A 23,887-nucleotide genomic window follows, 5' to 3' on the forward strand; every position below is an offset into this window, starting at 1 on the left:
TCCTTTTTAGCTGCTATTAAAATATATAATCAGGAAATAAAATATATAATAAGTTTTATTGAGCAATATTGCACCAAATTGCATCCCACAAATTTAATTTATGAAATTGTTAATAAAAATTGTTTTTTTCATTCGTCTTAAAATGTCTTACCTTACAGTTTTTTGTCGTATCATAGCTGTTTTCATTTCTTGGTATCCACCTTGGATTTGGATGTCTGGCATACTAATTTTCACTGACAAATGAGTGTCAAACATGTTTTACAACACTGAATAGCAAGACTGCTTTCACATTAGATAGCACTGAATAGTGACTTATTCCTTGTAACAACTTAATTCACATTAATTTTATTTATTTATTTTTTTTTAGGAAAATACATTCAGTGTTCACAGTTAAAAAGCATTGTTAAAAATAAAGATGCAAATGAAGGATTATAAAAAGTTTGAGCAATATAATTGAATAAGCAAAGAAATCACCTGCAAGGAAATTAATCTAAAAAGCGAAATGTGATATGCTTGACTACAAAAAATATAAAATGAAATGAGTCTTTACTGCTCACGGAAGAATTATTTTGAAAAAAGTGAGCAAGAAAAAAAATTTAAAAAAGTGAAAAAAAAAAGAAAAAATTTGAAATGAAAAGAATGCAAGTGGCACGACCAGATCGTTCGAATATTAGAGATTACGATTACTTGAAAAAGAAATAGAAGTTATTTCCCGTTTTAAAGATATTTTTAGCAAAAATAACATGTAAATATAAAAACAAGTAATGCTTAAAAAAATTGTATGTAAGGGTGCAAATGAGATGATAACATTTTTCAGTCTTGAGAATATTGAGGAACAGGGATTACTCCTGCATACAAGAAAAGAAAAATATATTGATGTATATGGAATAATTATTTTTAACTTTAGTTTGAAAAATTTCTAGACATTAAAAAAACTGAAATATTTAAATAGGTAAATGAAAATTTAAATCTTTCTATCAGATAAATTTCAAACAAAATACGATGATGTGAATGATTTTCGCAACTCTCCCAGTGTGAGAAGTTTAATAATATGTAGCAAAGTTTGAAAATAGCTGAAGAAATAACGAATATACGTTAGCGGTCCCTCAAGAATTATACATTTTTATCTTTTTAAGTTTTTCAACTTTCGTATTTTGAGTAATGGATTATTAATAGAAAATATATGAAGTTTGAAAATATGTGACAGCAGTTTTAGCTTATAAGAAGGAATTTCGCTGATTTCGAAATGCGTAAGCAGAATATTTTGCTGCAACTGCTTTTTCCATAGCTTTTCAATGACATCGTTATTTAAATAAATTTAAAATAGTAAGCTTTAGGTTTAAATATGTATCTTCAAATGCTCTTGGGGTCATCACATGAAGGAGCCTTACAAATAAGTAACTTATTGGGAAACCTGAATTATTTAGTGACTTATTTTGGAAAATTTTCCATTTCTTCATTACATACTAATACAGAGAAATAGGTGATTGAAAGATAAAGTATAATTTATCAATATATTTTATGGCTGCGTCATATAGTCATAAATGACAGTTGAAAAATTGAGAATAGCTTAAGATGGATGACGGTCGGAGATAATCTTTGAAGGCCAATTAGCTTAAGTTGCTAGCTTGGTTAAGGAAGATGACTACTTGATGAAGTATGTAAATCCTTAAGTTTTATTTGTGCCATCTGTTTTAACCTATCCGTGATTTGTTAATTTCCTTCCAACTGGTTTATTAAAATGATTACAAATCGAAATGCTAGCATGAATACAAAACATAAACAAGAAAACAATTAGTAATTGAAAGAGGAAGTTGTAATAAAAATTATCAAGATTTGTTTGTGTAATCAAACAAATAATATGTTACTATAATTCTATAATGACCGTTTTATCTTGAAATCGAACCAAATTAATTGTCAGTGAAACATCGGAAAATGAGAATTTTGGAATTATCAGAAAAAATACTCAAAATCATAATGCCATAAGAAAAAATTTTTATTTTTTGGTTAGTAAAATATAAGCAACTAATTATAATGAATGATGATTTCAAAGCATATGAATAAATGCGACATTCTTCTGACAAATGTTGATACTTTTTAAAGTTACAGAACATTTGTTTCTTTTTGGTTTCATGAATACAAAGTATAAAAACATTTTTCCTTTTGATTGAAAATTTCTCTCGAGAATATGTTTCACTTTTAGTTTTACAATTTCTATTAGCATATTAAAATTCATATTTCTTGCTTTTAGTTCTTAATGAAAGAAATTATCTCATAATGAAAAAGATAGGAAAATAAATAAATATTTTAGAAGTATGACTTCAAAGCTGATAGTGTCGACTAGTTTGAGATGAGAATGAACACAAAACTGAGACAAACATTAATTCTCAAAGTTTTTGATTTTCTTCATCATAAATTTGTTTGAAAAACTTTTTTCTGCGAATCAAAAAAAAAATCTTAAAAGATAACTTAAAGATTTTGCAAAAGGCATAAATCTGAGTAGCAAATTTATTATAATTGAAATGAAAAAATCCAATGAACGACAATCAGTTATTAGTAAAATTCATACTTTATTTGCAAATTAATATACTGTATTCATATTAATATACAACTATACTGTATTTATATTAATATACAATTAATATACAAATTAATATACAACTGATTTTCCTAAAAAAACTAATCAAATTTTTGCACATTCATAAATTTATAATCATAAAATCAACGCTCCAAAACTGAGAAAATGTTGGATTTCAAGTTTCATACCTTTTCAGATATATTTTTTTTTTTGATTCGTAGGGAGTGTTTCAAATCAATTATTCTTTGATGTTCGTTTTTCAGTCCAAATTTGTCGATGTTACCAGTTTAAATTGGAATCAGTTATTAACCGAATTTATTTGTACTATGATATAATGTAGTATCTCCAAACTTTAGTATAAAGGAAAGTGAAATGAACGGGAAATTTTCATTAGTTTCTTTCAAACAAACGAGAGATTTGGATCACACGAAATCATTGAATAACATATATTCATCAGCAAACCACCATTTCTTTTCTCTCGATTTAACTGAACGTCTCATTATTCAAAATACACTGTTTTAAGCGGTTTTTTTTTTTTTTTTTTTTAATTTTTTACTTGTGTGCGCATTACTATCGAAGCGCTTAAAGATGCGCAATAGTCCTCCATTAACTGCTCGTATAAACGAAGCTTTTAATCATTTGAAGCTTTCGAAACAAAAACAATAATATGACAGATATTTTTCAAAAAAAGAAAAAAAAACATTCAAAAGTGAAAACTGTTTAATGCCGTACTCAAATCATGTTTTTACGATAATTTTGAACTTCAAAATAGAAAAAAGCTTTGTAACAATCGTTTTTTGTCGAACTTCTTCTATCATTTCCAATAAAAATTACTTAATTTGGATTTATAATTTTTAAATAAACATTTGGTCTAAAGCAAATGCAAAACAAAAAAAAATATACCTATTTTAACAAAACTTAATAAAATGAAAGCTATAAAAACAAACTCAAAAAAATTCTTTGCTTATTTTTTAATACCTTAAGTATTAATTTTTCCAAAATTTGTTCCCTGCAAAAATTTTTGTTTCGTTTCTCAAATTTCATTTCTCATAATATAAATTGAGTAAACAAGAAGTTTTAGAGCAAATTTTGCATAAATTTCGAAAATCATGATAAAGCTTATCGAAAAAAATGCAAATTAAAAAACGTGGAGGATCAGCTCGTTTCCAATACTTTGTTTATTTCATAAAAGATGAAGAAGTGAAAGCTACGAAAATTTTTATAGCTACTGACATCACTTTAATTTCTTGCAAAAAGTTTTGATGTAAAATTTATTAAAGTTTTTAAATTCCTGAATTTTAAAATACTTTGCTATTGATGTTTGAACTATGTAATAAAAGAAGATGTGAATATTTGCAAACATTTTTTTCTAGAAATTACTGGATTGATTTACCTTACCATGCGTTATAATTTGTCCATACTTTTAAAATCAAGTATCCCTTAAAAGATCACTTTTTTTTGTTCTTTCGGTCAAACATTTCGAATTTTATTAGACTATTCGTATATTCCTTAAATTTTCAAAGGACTCTTTATTATTGATTTTTGAATCATTTTACAATTTCTTATTTCGCATTATTAAGTTGTGATGGAAATCAGAAAACAATCATATCAAAATGACATTGAAGTATTTTGTTGAATCTTCCCTCACGCTTATCTTGATTTCTACAATAAAAGAACAAAAAAAATAATAAAATGATCCAATTTTTTCATTATTCAGCAAAAAATTCATTTAAAAAATTTGTTGAAGAAACTATTTCCGTCGATACCTTTAACAGTCAAAAAACCATCATATTTTGCAGCAGCTGCATTCTGTTTTAGAAATTTAATGATTTTTTGAAAAAAAATTCTGAATCAAGAAATAACTGTGAATGTTACGTACATACTTATTATTTATTTATTTATTTATCTTTGCTTAATTAATTATTTCTTTTTAAGAACAAGTGAATTGAGTATGCAATTTCACTTTGTACACAAACTAAATTAAGCTATAACTATAAAATTAAGTTGGTAATTATAAAATCATTTACGGAAGAAATTGAATTAACAAGCATTAAAAATATCTTCTTGAAAAAAAAATCCGTAATGAAATTTATTCATCTAATAGAATTATTGACAATAAAGAGGTGATAATGACTTCATTAAAAATTATTTGAAAGGTGTAATTAGAATTTTTGAGAGTGAAGAACAAAATGAGAAAAGATGCCACCAAATTCAGATATATATAGGGTTACATATCTACTTTGTGAAGGTAATTGAATAACTTTTGAAAAGCTTTTTCGTTTTTCATCTATTTCAAAATCTCATTCGAGAAATGATGTTACTCTACTTCGACTTTATTTAGAACTTTTAAATCTGCCTTTTCCAGGCAGCAGTTGATTTACCCAGTTATTTCTTAATTATTACAAGATTTGTTCTTTACTTTTTTTTATTTTTCTTTTTGCTGACCTGGAAATTAAATGTATGAACTTATATGTTTTATTTAGCCAAGGTAGAGAATGTTCTCCAAATACATTTGATTGAATTAACTCATTTTTTAAGGCGCATTGGTAATGAATGCATGGAATGCAAAAACTATGTGTATTAGAAAGATCAGAAATATGTTTCTAATATGAAAGGAATCTCAATTTTATTTAAATCTTTAGAATAATATCAATAAACTGAATAACTGAGTAGCATATGTTCTAATAGGATAAAATTCAAGGGAAAATTTGAAAAGAGTAGCAATCAAAGTTCAAGGACAATTCTGTTGGGATTGCTGGAAATAACTGATACTTCCTAAAGTCTTCAGAGAATAGTTTACAGTACTTTCAAATAACCGATTGATCATTCTGAAAGGTTAAAAGTTATTCTTCTTGTCCAACTAGACATGAAGTACTATTCGTCAAATGAATCTGATAACTCAGTCATTATTTCTACTTGCAGCTTTTTTGCGGTATTACTCTGTGTAAAGAAGTCACTCTACTGTATTCAGCTGATGCGAACATCTGAAATTATCAATTATATATGTATTTCACATATATTATTACTAGATTTTCACATTAGCAAAATGATATATTCAGGTTTTTCGATTTCTGAGGAGCAATTTATTATTTCAATTTCTTTTTTGATTTGAAATTTATTATTCATAACATAAAGCATTTCCTAATTATCTTCATGCTGTAATGACCTTTTCAATGGATGAATTTGTTGGATAAATAGCTTATGTGAAAAGATAACGCTTTTGCATGACTACACCTGATATTCAATGAATATGTAAGCGATTATCTATAAATTAAAAGCATCCTTTAAATCCTTTAAAAAAGACCTTGCCAACATCTCAAATGCCAACATTCTTTCAGATCTTAATTAATTACTCCATGACTACGATTTACACCAGAATCACTAACTAAATCGAATACCTAAATCTAATATTAAAGAAGACTTAACAATTAACCATTTTGAATTAATAGACTAATAGTTGCATGAAATGGTGGTTAATGATGGCTGTTATATTATCAGCGAGAGAAAGCGGAAAAGATAGTTTTCAATAACAAACCAAAAAGAAAGTTTTACATTTATTGTGACTGCCATTAAATGCAATATTATGGAATATAAATGCTGTAAGGTTTTTGAAGTGTTTACATTGTTAAACGGTTGGTGAGAAATGGCAGGTGGGTCGGTTATTGTTTTATGTCATTTGCGACAACCAATTATTTGTTCATTGATAGCACCGTTTTCATTCTATAACTTGGTTTTGTTCTACTGCGGGCCTTAACAGACATTGATTTTAGAAATCACTGCTAATTCTTTCGTTAGAGAAATAAAATTAAACTAAAATCAAAAAAAAAATGAATTCCAAAGCACAACAACTCGTGAAAAATTGGTCCTTTCATATTCACATAAATATGCACATTTCCAAAGATTTCTATTATTAAGAAAATGACTGGCTGGTGTGAAAATTGCTCATAAATATTCCCTTCTAAATTTAAACAATGAAAGGAAACAGCCTTTGCAAACTGATATGTAACAAATCATTTTTGGAAATATGACAAAAATCTGTTCGTCGAGATCAAATAAAGGTCAATTAAGCGCAAAAAGAAAGACTAACCGGAGATATATATCTAGAAAGTGATATCAGACAAAAAAGCGCCCTTTCATCTTCCGCCACTGTCCCCAGTCCGCAAATGAATTCGCAAGCAAGTCGTTCTGCGAGCGAACGGCAAAATATTTGGGAGCATAGATTGGGTATCCGCGCACCAGAACAGAACTCGGAGCAGAAGAAATACTGGGAATATCGAAATATCTACCACATTCCCGTTCCACAAGGAATCGAATTCTGGGAGGACGAGGATAAGAAACGATGGGAGATGATCAATATTGGCGGTTTGGACGAGAGTGAAGCTAATCGACAAATTAAAAAAGCGGTACTTTAATCTCAACAATCAGTAATTAAATTGTCTGATCAAAACTGAAATTTATTTTTTGACAATCCTTATTATCAAATTCTATTTTCTAGAAATTGCAATTAGCTAGGGAAAGACAACAGGAAAACAGAGGATCGCGAACTCCACAAACAACACATATATTTTTCATTATATCACTGATCTGTTTTGGATTGCAGATAGTTCTTGCAGCAATCTGCATTGGCTTCTGCATTTATCAGGTCAAATAAATGAGTTCAGCTGTCATACAAATTTAAATTCCTTTCCAAATAAAAAGTTTTCTATTTTGAATGTAACGATTTTAACCATTTTTTTGCTTTTTTTAATCTGCACTTAAACTATATTTCGTTTATAATGCATGGAATTGGGGAGTGCAAGGCAATTACAAATTATCAATAATAATCGAATTCAAGCTGATACTGCTTTTTCTATAATAGTCAATTACAAAGATATTTTGTGAAAATTTGGCTAATTCTGAATTTAAGGAATAAACTGACTGTTATAGATTTTCAATAACAGTCAAATTGAAGCTGGTATTGCTTTTCTTCTTTTGGCATTAATGCTACTGATTGGTGCAGCCGGTGGTATTTTTTCAGCCTTGAAGAGAAGTGAAAGTAATTTCCATATTTCCATATTTTCTTCAGTTATCCTTTAGTTTAATTAACTTTTCACAATCACTATTTTTTTCAGCAGTTATTTTATTACGGGAGAGGATCAAAATCATTGACAATCTTATCTTTTATCACTGATTTTCAAAACCTATCTCGGAGCATTTTTCCAGATCTCGCAATATGCACAGCAGTTTACAACGTGACATCAGCTGTCGGAATTATTGTGGCGATAATCAATTTGTATTCGTTCAGAGTGGGACAGTCTGGTAATCTTAGTGCTTTCATTCCAATAGCAGGTGTAGTTGCACTAGTTCAGGTAAGCTTTTAGAAGCAATAAAACAATGATTTTTTGACTATTACCATCCTTTCATTTTATATTTCACATTGCATTGCAACAAATGTTGTAGAATTTCAACAAATTATCTTAACTCTATGAAAGTAAAATAAATCATTATTTATAGACTGCTTCGTTCGGAGTGGTTCTGATCATCTATTTCAATTTATCTTCTGTTCAAAATTATTCAAGACGTACAGTGTTTTCCTAAGTTTTCTCTTAATTGGCTGTTATAAAGTGGATTTAATTCAATTTTAAGAAAGTGTAAATATTTCTGAGAAAAGAATCAAAAAAAAAAAAAAAAAATGACAAGGAAGTTATCTTTTGATTTAATAATCTAAAAAGGATTAAACTTCATTTGATGTTTTTTATAATATCAAGAAAATGTGCTTTTATGCGTTAATAATATCAAACACAGTCAAAGAGCCGAAGAGCATAAGTGTGATTTAATTAATAATGCTAATTACCGCTTTAAAAAAATGTCGAGAAATAAGGAGAGAGAATTAACTGTTAACTTTTATCTTATATATCAATACAGCTGCACATGGAGATAGAAAAGAAAATAATATTAGAAGCAGGAATATTGCAAAGATTTATCTTAGCAAGAGTTGAAGTGTTGCATGACAATGCTTAGTCTCACTTCAATTTTATGATATATTTATCCACAAGTGCTTATTGAATTGACTGATTCTTCCATCTTATTATTATTAATTACTACATTATTATTACTACTATTGGACTGGACAATCAAAATAATCGTCTTCTAATGGAAGTATCAAAACTTTCCTATTTATACCTCAAAATATGACATGCATTTCAAATTCACTAATGTTTTTAGATATCTCAAATGCAGAAATGCAGCAAAATCGCAGAAGATCGTATCAGAAACCAATGGAAATGAAAGCACGTGGAAAACGTGAACGGGAATTGAACATGAAAACTGAAGATGTTACCAGAAAGTACAAGCAGTACGTGCTAATTGGAATTTAAAAGCTTGAATTTTGATTAATTTTAGTGAATTCATATTCGAAATGTTTTGAAGAAATCCTTATGTTATGGATAAATATAAATTGAAACTTGAGAATTTTAAACAGTGGGAGGCACGAAATTTGAAGGGTAATGCAGGAAACATCACAATTCCAGGAATTTTTGTAAAACATATTAGTAACTAATTAAATTTGTCTATCTCCCCTCTCATGAGTTCTTTTTTTTAAAGAATAAAGACAGAAATTTTCATGGATAACTCACTTCAGGTAATGCATTTTAAACAAATTTTGTAATTTATTTATATTATCTAAGTAAACCATAAAAACGTTTTTCAGATACTTACAAAAAAAGGGTCAAATTGCGGGAAAATCAGGTATCTTTTCGAGGTTGAAAATTTTAATTGGCTTTTCATTATTGAGGCTTAAATGTAAAAATTTCACAGATGTCAAACATTTTTTTTTTTTTTTTTTGCGCAGCATAACATCACCAATAATTCGGCTTTTAAACAGTCATTCATAAATACATAAAAATACGTATGCTATTCGAAATTTTGATTTTTTTTACCTAATAAATTAAAGATTAATAGTCATTTAATCCTGGACGCCATTGATTTCTAAGTATAGTTGAAATTTGTTGAATGTTTTTAAATTGTAATTTATCATTCCAAATCAGATAATTGTTTTCTAGACAAAGAAGGAGTTCGTGGGGAAGGGTCATTTGAACAACAGATAGCTGTGCCTCCTGAATCGAGACAAGTTAACAAGTAGGTCCTTTATTTTCAAATTTTGAATAATTTGCGCTATTAGGTATATCTTGTTATCTATTGACCTGCAAACTTTTTCCCTACTAAGAAAAACAGCTTTAATCTTCAATGGTAAGTATTAAATTATGTTTCAATATTCAGTATTAAGTATTGGATCCCTTGCAGTGAGCCGCTTCAAGACAATTCCGATTCCAAAAATAATTCTGCATCACCGGCCGAGGAAGTAAGTATTTTCCATTCAATCAGTCTTTCCTTGTCTTCAGAAAAACATCTTACATAACAGAAACTGGTATGTACAAAATCTTCCTGAAAGAATTTTGACCTTAAAATGTAAAAACAATTATAAAAAAAAAAGTTGACAAAAGTTGAAAAAAACGAAACTTTTGCACCATTTTCGAGCATTAAAATGAGAAAAGCGGCTTTTCTTTAGTCATATAACATCGCTGTAATTGTTAATCTATCTCAGGAAAGTTTTCTATCATTTTGAAACTAATTAACTATTTGTTCAGGCGGAGCAGTATCGCGAAACTACAGGTGATGTCGATGAATCGACGAAATATCTATGACATGAGTAATGTGGAGAAATCTTATTTAAATACAATAGAATAATAATTAGAAAAAAAATTTCGCAAAATTTATATTTCTTTTCTATCTTATATTTATGGAAAATCTGATTTTCATTTAAAAATTTAGTAAAGTAATTTTGAAATATCTTAACGCTGATGATACAGTCTTGTTTGCTTGAAATATTTACATCAAAATCAGGAATGTCCACTTATCCCATGTAAAGTGTGCCAACTTCCTAAAAATTAGTAAAAACACATTTAGTGAAACATAAAAATAAATGGTATGAAAACTAACATTACCTGTATGGCTGGTCACAATTGATGTAAGTTGAACTTAATCGATTTTACAAATCACCTACTAATAATTAGAAAATTTCAAAATTCTAAAAATATTTACTTAAATCCAACAATAATATATAAGAATTCTTGTAACCAAAAATCAACATATTAAATATGTGAAATAAATTCAAGTATTGGATGGATCTTGTGAATTAAAATACATATTGGATTTTTAAGATATTGAAAGACCAATTTGTCAGAAATGTAGGGATTTCAAAATTAGCAAGTCAAAAAAACTACTCATTTCGACATTCAAAAGTTAAACTTAGTGTGCTACTACCAAAATTTTTTGGTAATTCTTTTCTTGTTACTCTGTCTAATTAACAATTGTTCACTTACCAATAAATATTACTATCTGTCAAACTGAAAAGTGATAAACTTTTATTTCAACCAGAAAAGATGCTAAAATTAAAATTAATAAAATATTAGAGATTAATATTCTTTAGAATTTCCTAGCCTACTGTCGCGAATTATAATTTCGCGAAAACTTCTAACCAATTTCATAGTATCATAAATTATCTCTCTTTTTTAAATTGTAAACAATCCTACGGTATTCACACATGTATTTTTAATCTCTTCGTTGTAAACACTTCCAATTCTTCATACAATTGCTCCGATAACACGTCCAATCCTCACTCATATAAATTCAATTCTAATAAACAAAACAATCATCATTGTCATTATTGTCGACTACTACTCTGTTAACCAAACGCAATTCCTACGGTCTTCTTCTTTATTATAAATTTTCTCTCTTTTTTATTCCTTGGTTTATTCATACCACGTTTTCAAAAAATAAAGGTTTATTAATCTTCCTACTGTATTGCAACTATTCGAATATCAACCAGATAAACCTTTCACGACACCTACAAGAGAAAGAAATATATTTTATTGGAGAATGAAATATTTCGAACTCTTTCTCCAAAATTGCCAATCGTATGTATTCTGCAACTAGTTTTTAAGTTGCAGTATCGTTACAAAAATTTTCATAATTGCATCTATTCGAAAAGCAGATACTGCTGTACAAAAAGTAATTATCAGGGATGGTGCTGCAATAAAGGAATTCTTATCATGTTTGATGTTTGTGCAAAGAGGCATTAATTAATCTTTTGGATAACTAAATTACTGTTAAAATTCAAAAAACAGTAAACTTGTGAAAGTTTCCCAAACTAATCATTTTAATTATTTATATAATATATGGTGACTAATACATTGTTTTTGGTCTAAACCGAAAGTAGAATTATCAGAAGCTATCAGAGTTTATCAATTTTATAATGACCGCAGCACACTGTGTACTTCCACTTTCATATCTTATTTAACAGAAACGCCGATTCATGTTCGAATCAAAACTAAAAATGAATCGTAATTAAATCAATAAGTTACGAACTAAAGACTTAAAATCTGAATCTGTTATCTCCTAACTTCTATCCTCTCTCTATACGTACATAAAGCAGAGGAAATACAATTCATGCTGCTAACTTAAACACAATTGTAATTTCAAGCGCTTTCTAACCTAAAATATCAATTATAAATAAGTGCTAGATTAATCATCCAATAGGAAAAATATTTCCGAAATTGGAAGCGCCTCTAATTCCAAAATATAAATTTAAAAAATGAGTATACCCGTTAACAATTAAAGAACTATTTTTTCAAGATTGATTCATCTGGGTGGAAAAAGTAATGGAATATCTGTTACAACTAAGTGGTGCTAACCAGGATTTAATTCAGTTTTCATTCACACCAGTTTAGCTCTCTTCTTCAGTATGTTCACTTCGCTGAATCGCAACAAATCAGACTTCATTTTTGTTGAATAACACTTACTGCAAGACCCTTCATACTAAGATTCGCTCGCAATCTGCATGAAATATTTGTTATATTGACCTAGAAAATATTTAACTAATGATGTTTCATCACAATATTAATGTTCATCTTCTGTTTCTCTCCCTCTCCCTCTTATTTTGATCGCTGCTTTTAAAAAATGTTGAGAAGCACTTGATTTATTTTTCAACCAAAAGTATTCCATTTTAACAATTGCTTGAAATAACAGTAAAATACGTAATCGAACGTCAGAATTAAACGTTCGTTTAAAAAGAAAAGCAATTCAAAATTCTGATTTTTGAGATTAACTCTTCAGTTTCAAATAAAGAGCTCACCCTACTAAATTCGCAGAAATATTAATTCTGGTTCATTTAAAAAATTGGTTTAGGATTGCTCTGTTTCACATAAAAATCTAATTACAAAGAATTTTCGTAATCCTAATGATCATAAATCCGAAATAAAATACTTTTTATCGATGACATTCCCTGAGTTAGCTCTTGAATTTGGGGAAATGGTAATGTATACTATACATTACTGAATACGATTTTTAAAAAAATCACCGCTGGAAAAGTGAGAAATTACGTATGCTTATTGCATTATACCCATATTCCATCTTTGCAGTTAATAAACCTGTAAAGAAGCTTTAAGTTATACTGCATGAATTATTTACACAAATAAACAACAAATGCAGTATTTACAGCAATAGAAAAATATTTCTTATCAACATGAAAATATGCAGCCCCTAATTTTAATGTTAAAAGATCATATTTCATTGTTTTCTTCTTAAATAATCTAGATATGTGCATAACTAGCATTATGCCACTGAGTAAGGGTATTAAATAAAGGCGGGTAAGGTTATTTTGCAAAGTCCATTTATTAATCATGAACTCATTTAAATAATAGATGAAACAATCAGAAATAAATAGTCAAGAAGAATAAAAAAAATCTGATAAGTGAAACCTTTTTGTTCTCGGCTGTGACTTCTTGTGATGCATCAGTCCTGCGCTTATGATACCAGTAAACTGGTAATAATATATATTTCAATAAGGTCCATGGAAACATATGACGTGTCAACATCTAAAATTGAAAAGATCAGACAGTTTAGCCAAACAAGATTAAAGAATTTTTCATGATGGTAAAGCAACAAAATATTTTAAAACACTTTCATCAGTAAACATCACTTCGGAAAAATAAATATAAAATTGCATAAAAAGATTTCGATCAGTCAACATACAGTAATGTTTTCCACTTGATTCATTTGGGAAATTTTAAGCCATCTTATTCCACTCACAAATAAAAAGTTTGTTGCAATGATTACTTGCAGTTCATGGTTAAGACATCCGCTTGTCATACTCGTTAAGCCAATTGTATTGACAGCTTCTTTTACGAAATCATCCGCATTTTTCACAAACAATGATCTATAATTGTTATCATAATGTGTCATCTTTGTTGCTACAAGCGCAGGTGTTAAGCACTGAACCTTTACTGTTGACCATTCACGATTTATTGCCTCACACAAGAACGATAGCATGACCTGAAAATTTTTACGAGATAAGTAAAAGAACTGAGAATAAAACCGTTAAATGATAAAGATAATAGAATAAAACCGTTAAATGATAAAAGATTATAATGAATCATTAAAATGCCTACTTTTGAGGCACAGTACGACGCAATATACGGAAATGGTCGAAAGCCTTGACAAGAGGACAGGACAACAATCTGTCCACCACCATTCTTTTCCATTGTTGGTAAAACTATTGACAAGAACTGGAATATAATTTGATTTATTAAATGTTATATTAAATCTTTTACTTCGCTAAATTATCCGTTAATCCATCGAATTAAGTACATTTGAAAAGCTGTCAAAAGTCTTAATAACAATCCGAAATTTCATAAGAGTTAATTTCAATCTTACTTCAGCAGCACCTAGTCCATTCACTTTAAGCAGTCTGCGATCAGCTTCAGGGTTATCACCATATCGCTCCATTCTTTCTCGTCCAACACCAACACTATTTACTACAAATAACCTATTTTAACAAATTTCAGCAGCTGTCAGGAATTATTTCATGCATCAAAATATGCCTCAATTTTATCATTTGGAAAGAAAGAAACTTCAAAATGCTTCAAAAACTGTCATATTAGACTATCTTTATTATTGAAATTGAAAAACTGTTTAGAATTCTTAAAAATATAGCAAATGCTTACGGACAAAACCAACATCGATATCCTCAATAAAATTTCTCATCTCATTATAATCACCATCATAGAAATCAAACAGATACGTTTGGACGCGAGCGCCAAACTTGTCCTCTAGAAGGTAAAAGGTTTTTGGACATATGTGAAATAAGTGTCAAGCGTTAATAATCGGAACGGTGTAGAGTAGTCGACTGATTTCATTTTTCATTCATATGTTTTATTTGTTCTGTTAACGATAATAGGTGCTAATGAAAATTTGAAAATACATTAAAAACTTATTAAAAATTTACTGATTTATCAACATTATACTGCTATGGACAAGAATTTCAAGATGGTGAAAGTTATTGGAAAGAAAAAAAAAACAAAAGAAGGGAATATTCTGCGATCATAAAAAAGCAACTTAGCTCATATTAGAGGGAACGAAACCGCTGCAATTTTCGTCATCATAAATTAAGAAATAACTACACCAAGTAACTAAGTAGGTAATGCGGAACAACCTTATTTAAAACGGTAAAGTACTAGGAATATTTCTGGAAATGAAAAGATGTCAAGAATTTGAAACTATTTGCTTTCCAAAAAAAATTTCAAATAGAATTCATCAATTCTGTATTAAACTCCTACCCAAATAAGTTTTCATGCCTTGAAGTTTTATTTCATTTCGACCAATGAGGAGAAATTTGCGTAATCCATTTTTTGCCAGTTCGATTGTGTATGCTTTTCCAATACCGTCTGTTCCACCAGTGACAACTGTAAACTTAAAATTTTAATCGAACATGCCTTAATGGACACACATACAATGCAACAGCTGAAAACATTACAGATTTAATATGTAGCTGGTCACTTGTTTTATTTTATAAAAATTGCATGAACTTGGAAAATAGATAAAAAGATTGAAGATAAGATGTTCAATCATAATTGCACAACTCGAAATAAATTAAAATTTAGATTTTTAAAAATGGTTATAATGATAGCTAACCTGTCCACCGTCCTTTGTATGGATCAAAGTTAGGTTTATAAAATAACGGAGCAATAACATATATTGCAACAGTTGACCAAAGTGCCACAGCTGTCCTGACAATACGATAAACGATGTACGTCTTCAGAACCCAATACAATGTTGAGTGGAGTAGATCAAACATCTGTAATAATAAAAATAAGTTTGATCTCAAGGAAGATTTCAGTTTCAATTTCAATTTTCTATTTTATGTTTCCGAATTTCACGCTTAACTGGTCGATGCTGCACATAGCATTTCATAATAAGTTAAAGTTTCGAATGACATTTTTCTGAAACATGATGAAAATGAAAGTCATTGTCAAATCAATAATTTAATAGTTGAGGTAACTGCTATTTAACTTCCACTGAAAGTCATAAGTGAAAACAACGCAAAAAAACGAAATGATTCAGAAGCAAAATTAAATCGCTGGAGAATAAACCAGTTTACAATTATTTTCCATGAACTACTGAAAGAATTGTCGCCTGTCTCCACTTTCATATATTATGTATTCTGTTCACCAATTAACAAAACATAGCAATTGATCAAACTCGTTGTTTTTATCTTTCTATTGTATCACAGCATATAAAAATGTAAAGGTTAAATGTAAAACATTAAGAAATTGACTTACTTAAACATAATTAGCAAGTATCAAGTACTAATTTATAATCAGAAACGCAACAACTAAGTAATCCTAGCCTGTTTTGCTTGAGAAGACAAAAGAATACGATCAACAAGGTGAAAGATTACCACGCTCGTTTCTTTGTTTATATTACCGTCACTAAACAAATAAATTTGAAAAGAAAGTTCTACTTTCTTTTCAAATTTTTAGGGTTTAGAATTAAGAAATTAATTGTTGCTGCGGTATAATTCACTACTGCTAAAAGTATTTTTCGTAGAAACTAGTTATCATTGGCATGGCCTGAGAATGTGGATTGATCTTACGAAAAGCATCGTTGACAATTATTGAATTATCCCCATCATTAATCACATCCATCATATCCAGTTTCACATAGAAATGCGGATGGCGACAAATATAAAAAACAATATAAGTTAGAAATTAACAATAATAGAATTAAAGAGGATTATTGTTATTTGAGAGTATCGATCAAGACAGTACTACATTTTGAATCAATCCAAAGGTATGCAAGTGGCATACGCATCCCTATCTACTATTCAGTTATCGAGCATTTAATCGTCACCAAGTAGGTCTGATCACAAGGTCAAATGGTAATGGTACGATGAAGACGAACTCCTTCTATGTTTGCCTGCATAACTGTCTTCTCTTGTCATCCGCATCACTTATTAACTTCATTCGCCATTATCGAACTGTGTCAAGTTCAGAAATGAGTCCTCTGCAAATAAAGCAATGGCAAAATAATCAGGAACTTTTCGCAGAATTCCAAAAGTGTTTCATTGTCAAATCACAGGTGCAATTATCAGCACATCTTTTACCAATCAGTTTTTTATCAAAATAGGTCGATTTTGAATAAAATTCAAAAACATCTGACGTGGAACTAAATCGTTTAAAATGACATTCATGCATTTTGCATTCATGATAATGATTCACCGGTTCATTAAAATATAAACTGTAGCTTTTGCAATGTGAAATAAAATCTCTCAGTTAATGGTTCATAAAAGCATCTAATGCAAAGTAACACTATCTCTCCATATTTTTGTATTTATATATTAAAGTAACAAAAGTAACAAGTAACAGGTGTAAGAATGGCTGTATGAAACTCCCCAAGACTTCGAAGAAAAATAACCAAAAGTATTTCCTTAAGCAAACTTCTCCTTTTAGAATCATTGTTCCAAAGAAATCTGACATTCCAGTGTTAGCTAACCGGTCACACCACAGGAGAATTGAGATTAGAAAACTAAATAGACAGGACACTTCAGAAAAGATATCCATATCATGCTTCTAGAATTACCGTTAACGGGTTGTAAAAGAAATTAAACCAAAACCTACTGCAACTTGAACAACACTTTAAGGTTTCTACAAATAATGTTAAACAACAAAAAAGCACTACGGCGAACTTTATTTCCCAGATAAAATACAAGTCATACCTTAAGTCAAATAAATTATACATAAGATGAAAACAACAAAGGATAAGTGATTCATCAGTTCATCTGCATATTGATTGACCAAATTTAAACTGTAATAAAGTCAAATAGAATAAACCCAACCGTTTGCATTGCATTCATGACAAAGATCCACCGATTCATTTGAAAACAACTTTCCAGCCAGTAATTGAAACAAAAGAAGGTTATGGATTACTTTAGAAGAATCTAATTCGTCAAAAGCAATTCAAAAATAATCTTCTCGAGACTAATATAATACTACAAACCATTAGAATGTCATTTGGATGGATGAATATAAGTAATAAATTAAAGTCTTAATATTATTTTAAATTAAATTCGTTAATGAATAAAACAGTGCATACAATTTTTCGATATATAATAAAACGAAGTCTTTTTGGTTAATGAAACAATTCACTAACGGCAATGGAACTAAGCACTTCAAGTGATGCAAAAAACTAAAAGATATTTTAAGCACCAAATGATATTAGAAAACAGAACTGCTCATGCCAGTAACAACAAATCTCCTCAGTTTTTAAGGGAGAATCTGTTCACAATAAAATAGTGATTTATAAAAGATAAAAAACTAATGTCATCACGTAAGGAAAGAAGTATTGAAGAGGCGGATACGTGTTGCATCCCAGTACAAGGTTGAGAACTGGAATGTTAATCGCCAAACATATGGAACAAAAAATTCCACTGTATTGTCATCTTCTACGTATTTGAATTTTAATTCTGGAAACTTTTTCAGCCTGAAAAAAATAAATTCTTAAAAAGTTGCAGGAGTTTATAAAATAATAAAATTTCAAAATGACAAAACACATGATAAAAAACTTCATGGATCAAACTGGAACTAACTGTGATCCAAAAATTACAGCTAGTAGTTATTACGAAAAATTGTGAAGTTGATCTAGAACGATTTTATCTGAGCAGAGCTAAAAAAGCCTAATGATGTGCATGCTTCAAGTGATAAATTTTTTACTTAAGTTTCCTTTCATAAAAACTTATAGAAACTCTCAACAAAAACATATTCGCATTTCTAGACTTGTAAAAACAAAACAAGCACGTACTTGAAAAGAACGTAAGCAGATGTAGATTAAAAAACGAAACGAACCTATCAGTAGGCCAGTGGAGTACTCCTTTTTGAATTGTAGCAAGAATAGCGCTCACTGAAGATCCCCTTTCTAGAAGTTGCACTCGTGATGCAAAGTGATTGATAACCTGAAACTGATGGATAAAACAGAAAAATTGAGGTGTTTCACAGTTTCGAATCAAAAAACTATGAAATGTTTAAAAGCAAAATTGAAATATTGGAAGAGATGTAAAATATTTCCTTACTGCGCAAATATTCCAAATCAAATCCTGGAACATCGGATGATTTTGAAAAGCATCAAACAGATCACGTTTATAAAGTATTGTGTAAATGAAATGCGGGTTTGAACGAAGATTTGAAGAAAGGCAGCTGTTGCAAATTTCGAGTAAAGTACGTATACCTTCTTCCAAAGCGGTTATATCCTTATGCTACAAGATACTGATATATAAAACAAAATTACTTCAATAATTTGTAGATGAAATAGTAAATGAAAATTATGTGGGAAATTTACATAATTATGCGATTCCTTTTCCTGAATGATATCATATTCAGCCCTGACGCGCATATTTTCAATTAGTTTTGCATGTCGTCGAGTAAAAACCTTTAAAAAATCGGTTAATATTCAGGTTAATTCATCGTAAAATTATAAGAAATAAAAATGAGCCATGTTTTGATGCACTCAATTGAACTATTAAGCCAGAATTTATGTAATCGCTAGAAATGAACAAAACAAATGAAATCATTACAGCAACTCGTAATTCGTATTTGAGAAAATAAGGAATAACAATGGATTATTAACAACGCAAATGATAATTTAAATTATCGAGTAAAAATCTTTGGCTGGAAAATCAACGCAAGTCCTAAAGTTAATTTTTTGCAAATTTTCATTCAAAAATTTTGTACCTCAAGCAATCCGATCAGTTTTTGACAAACAACGGATGGGAGATTTTTGAAATAGGAAGACATATTAGCTAAAGCTGCAAGACAATTTGTATGCAGATAACGATCCTGCAAAAATGAATAAATATTAGACAGTATTTGAATGAAAATTGGAAAAACATTAAATTAATGGAACAGAAACGGAAATCACACTGAACATAAAGGTTGGTTTCTTCTGCAAGATAAAGTATTGCATAAATAGAGAACTGATCTGATCTTAAAGATTGCAGTAGTGCTTTAGGTAGGATAAATGAATGAATGATTTAATAAAGAAATTTACACGAATGATATATTCTGTTCACAACTCATTGAAGGAAGTTGTCCTAAATCAAGACGCTACACAAAAGATGCATAAAATTTCCTGAACTTTTCATGATTTATTACATGATATCTTTTTACACATGCATTTCTAACTAACGCAAACCTTTGTTTTTAAAGTATTGAGTTGTATAATACGAACAAAAACTAAAATAATTAAACCACCCAGTGAAATCTCTCCCAATGGACGTTCGCTATTAAACCACGTTGTATTCTTTATCATCTGCAAATTTTTTTAAAAAATATGCAGCACGAAATCGATAAATATAAAAACAAAATCATTAGTTCTTTTCAAAATTTGATTTCGTACAATCACATTGTGATTCAGTTGCATTGAAGTGAAAAATAAATATGCTCACCGTTTCATGGGCAACTTTACAGAAAAAGTCATCTTCGCTAAGAATCAGGATAACAATAAGTGCTAAATATACATGATGTGCATTGTATGAATTAATCATACCACTGCTCTGAGCTCCATCACTAAGAACAATCAGTACTGGTAGTACCTAAAGCAAAGGAATTTCTCAGTAATGAAGTAATCCCAGCGATAAGAAGCAGTACCAAAGCATTTAAGATGCTTCTTTTAAGATTAAGATAATTTAAGATGTGCTTGAAGTTTGAGATCTTAAAATCTGTCCAATCAAACATATACCTTCTAAATCCATTAATTTTGCTAATTAGTTCCAAAATTAACGATCACAGTAATTTACCAGTTTTTCCAAATTGATTCTTGAAAGGATATAATTTCGAAAGCCAACATTCCTATGCAACAATATGTACAGAAACAACATAGGCGACTGCTGATTTACTGTAGCACATAATCGTTCATATAACAAACTGTAGTCTAGTTTGAATGTACCAGTTTCACTGTTATTCAGCGATGAAACTTCTGAAAATTAGAATATCAACATTAACGAACGAGGAAACTTGAATGTTAATGACTAGAATCCGGCAAAACCATACCCAACATGAAGTTATAAGCTGTATATACACATCCATCTTAAAATCTAACCCTAATTTCTCAAAAATTTATAAAATCGAGGTATCCTTCATATGAAGTTATCATTTCTACCAAATTCTTTAATATTACGACTGATTTGACAAATATCCTGATAAACTAATTTCACTATGTACTCAAATATCAACTAAAATTATTGACAAAATCAATCAGTCTTAATTATTAAAGAGTTTGGTAAATCATATAAAGGATGTCCCGATTTTACAAGTTTTTGAATTAAGAATCTGAAACAATATTTATAAACAGACATTAATGTAACAGTTGCGTCAAAGATCATTAATTATTAATATCATTAATTACCTTGAGAATTTTGGAACTTCGAAAGCGATTCTTTATAAGGATTTAGCTTCGTTTCCGGATCTTGGTGACATGCCAGATTAAGTAGGAGAAGCACAGACAACGATCCAAGAGAAACAGGCGGTATAATTTCGCTGTCATTGCTAAGTGAATTCGAATCGTCCATACCGGTAACAATTTGCACCGCTGACCAAACGGACGCTTAAATAAACAGAAGTTATGCTATAAATAACACTGACAAAATTAGTGCCATCTGAAAACAAAAAAAAAAAAAAAAGAATATGAAGTTATTCCTAGTTTAATATCGTAAGTACTGATATGCACAGTATGTAAAAGTCAAGACCTCAACAGGCACTATACATCTGGTTCATCTTTAAAGAAAAAAGATACAATCAGAAAAACCTGCAAGACCCAGAACAATACTTTCCGGTTCCCTATCATGTTTAACGGCGCATGGAGTATACCGTTGCAGATAATTTGATATTAAGGCCAGACTAAGCTCCAAAGATCTTGTTGAGCTAAAAAAAAAATATCAATTTTCATAAAACCTATTGAATGAACATGGATTAAACTATGAAACCAAACTGCAAAGCTAACCATTTGCCCTGCATTAGATATCTGTAAAAAATATTTGATTTCATGACGTCGTCATCATAAAGCTGCGAACTGAGCAGAACCATTAAGCACTTTACTGCTTCAATGTGAATCGTTTCCGTGGAATCACTAAAAATTATATGACAAATATAAGGTGTATCAATTCTTTTTTAATTTTATCTTTCAATGGCAATGTTTTAAAAGAAAATAATGTAATTTACTTGGAAGGCAAATCAACCAAAATATCCACCAGGGTATCCAGTAACTCTTCCGCCTTGTTTTCACATAAACCATCAAATTCCTCTTCAAAATCAGAATCATAGGCTAAAGAAACACAAGCATGAGTTTCAATTATAATTTGTTTTTAAAACTGCTACATTTAAATTACTTCAAAGAAGGACTTGAAAATGACAGAAAAATGATTAAATATTTTTCTAAATCATTGATTCATTTAAAAATGGAAAAATGCGCAAGGAATCAGATCACTAACCATCTTTTTTTCCCAAATAGGTTTTATCCATGTGAAAAACTTTGATAAATTCAGTCTCGCTAAGTCTTTGAACTAAAAACTTGCAAATATGCCGAAGGATGATTAACGCATTTCCTGTTTGCCAAAGAAAAATTGTGCTGCAAAACTCCATGCAATGCTTGGTAATGAAACGGTATAAACATTATCAAAAGACTACATTATTTTCCATTGATATCTCGAAAGGAAAAAAGCTGAAATTCTAAGTTTTAGCATAATTCTTTAATAAAATTGATTTAGAGAGCAACAGCGAACTTCTTTACTTGTTGTAAATTTCCGAAGCTTTCAGTTCTGCTGTCCGTCTGAGAAGGACATGAATAAATGACGCGAAATTACAAGTTGTTGGTGTATTATACATTAGCGACTGGAGACTATCCGATAAAGAAATATCAAACTGCTCGACTTCCTTTCTTAAAAAAACAAAAAGTGTTGCCAATAAAATAGCATAACGGACACTCTCTGAATGAAAAGGATTAAAATTTTTTGTATTAAACATACATTGACCGTCAACCAGAAGGAAAGTGTATATAGCAACTGAAGCAAAAAACTATTAAGTGTTTCATAGGAAAAACAACCGATAACAGTCTAACTTTCCAACATACAGTTAATCAATAATTGGTTCGTCTCATGTTGTATTAATGAAGAAAAGAGTAACCTGTTATTAGAATCGATGAGGAAGTTGAAGGAAAGGAAGTGATTCCAGAATGGGTCATTATCACTAATCGGTTGCAAACCAACGAAACGTCGTAGATACGTATTCTCCTCAATCAATGTTTCACTACTAATCTTTGCTCCCATTCAGAATTTCTGAATAAACAAACTTCAGATGAGAATAATTCTTCAGTCTACTTCGTATCAAAAATGAGTGAACAACGCTGAATGCAACAGTGTCTTACGCACTATCACTCGAAAATTCTCAGTGTTGGATGTGATACGAAGTAGTATAATGAAATGCTCGTAATGACGTGATAAGGAAGCGCAGATTTATGCCACCTGTCGGGAGGTCATTTGTTAGAGATCACTGAAGGAATGACCTCTGATATTATTCCCACTGAACTCACCCTTCGATTCATCTCTACAACGCTCTGCATCAATTTATCACTCGGAACTGGTCGTTTGCATGGTATTCCTTAGCACTTCGAGAATTTCACAAAGAAGCGAGCAATTGTAAACATCATTACATGAAGAGAAGGAATAGTGTGATGGACGGAGAGAAAGAGAGGTTTTCCCTGTTTGTGAAAGAACATCCTGTGACATAACCGAGAAATCTCGATATTTTAATAAGTTTCCGTCAGATCAAGAATCTTCATAAAACCTCGTGGAATTGAAAATTGCAACAATCCTGAAGAACCAAAATATTATCTTTACCTGTTCTCATCACCTTACACACTTTTATTTTGTTAATAATGCTGCTTGTTTGT

At 29.8% G+C, this 23,887-nt stretch overlaps 3 protein-coding genes across 3 annotated transcripts; 1 reads left to right on the forward strand and 2 right to left on the reverse strand.

The window, feature by feature from the left end:
• Positions 1-6,221: 6,221 nt before the first annotated feature.
• Bm10070 (Uncharacterized protein) lies at positions 6,222-10,260 on the forward strand (the record flags this gene model as incomplete). Its single annotated transcript, XM_043078934.1, has 11 exons — positions 6,222-6,228; positions 6,683-6,981; positions 7,074-7,220; positions 7,505-7,613; positions 7,781-7,926; positions 8,072-8,138; positions 8,783-8,912; positions 9,267-9,304; positions 9,619-9,694; positions 9,860-9,917; positions 10,204-10,260. The coding sequence occupies 11 exons, from the start codon at positions 6,222-6,224 to the stop codon at positions 10,258-10,260; spliced, it is 1,134 nt and encodes a 377-aa protein (XP_042934868.1).
• Positions 10,261-13,035: 2,775 nt separating this feature from the next.
• On the reverse strand, positions 13,036-15,749 carry Bma-dhs-5 (Uncharacterized protein; the record flags this gene model as incomplete). The annotated part of the gene is made up of 8 exons (XM_043078935.1): positions 13,036-13,044; positions 13,375-13,491; positions 13,733-13,948; positions 14,065-14,181; positions 14,330-14,430; positions 14,620-14,724; positions 15,232-15,357; positions 15,587-15,749. The coding sequence occupies 8 exons, from the start codon at positions 15,747-15,749 to the stop codon at positions 13,036-13,038; spliced, it is 954 nt and encodes a 317-aa protein (XP_042934869.1).
• A 2,527-nt stretch (positions 15,750-18,276) lies between these two features.
• Bm2811 (Uncharacterized protein) lies at positions 18,277-23,264 on the reverse strand (the record flags this gene model as incomplete). The annotated part of the gene is made up of 15 exons (XM_001900177.2): positions 18,277-18,433; positions 18,796-18,902; positions 19,020-19,202; positions 19,286-19,375; positions 19,678-19,782; positions 20,138-20,254; positions 20,391-20,537; positions 20,742-20,920; positions 21,350-21,547; positions 21,749-21,864; positions 21,944-22,069; positions 22,162-22,264; positions 22,431-22,567; positions 22,730-22,876; positions 23,122-23,264. The coding sequence occupies 15 exons, from the start codon at positions 23,262-23,264 to the stop codon at positions 18,277-18,279; spliced, it is 2,055 nt and encodes a 684-aa protein (XP_001900212.2).
• Between the last annotated feature and the right edge of the window lie 623 nt (positions 23,265-23,887).

This window comes from Brugia malayi, assembly GCF_000002995.4.
Source record: "Brugia malayi strain FR3 genome assembly, contig: Bm_v4_Chr2_contig_001, whole genome shotgun sequence".
NCBI classification, from domain to species: domain Eukaryota; kingdom Metazoa; phylum Nematoda; class Chromadorea; order Rhabditida; family Onchocercidae; genus Brugia; species Brugia malayi.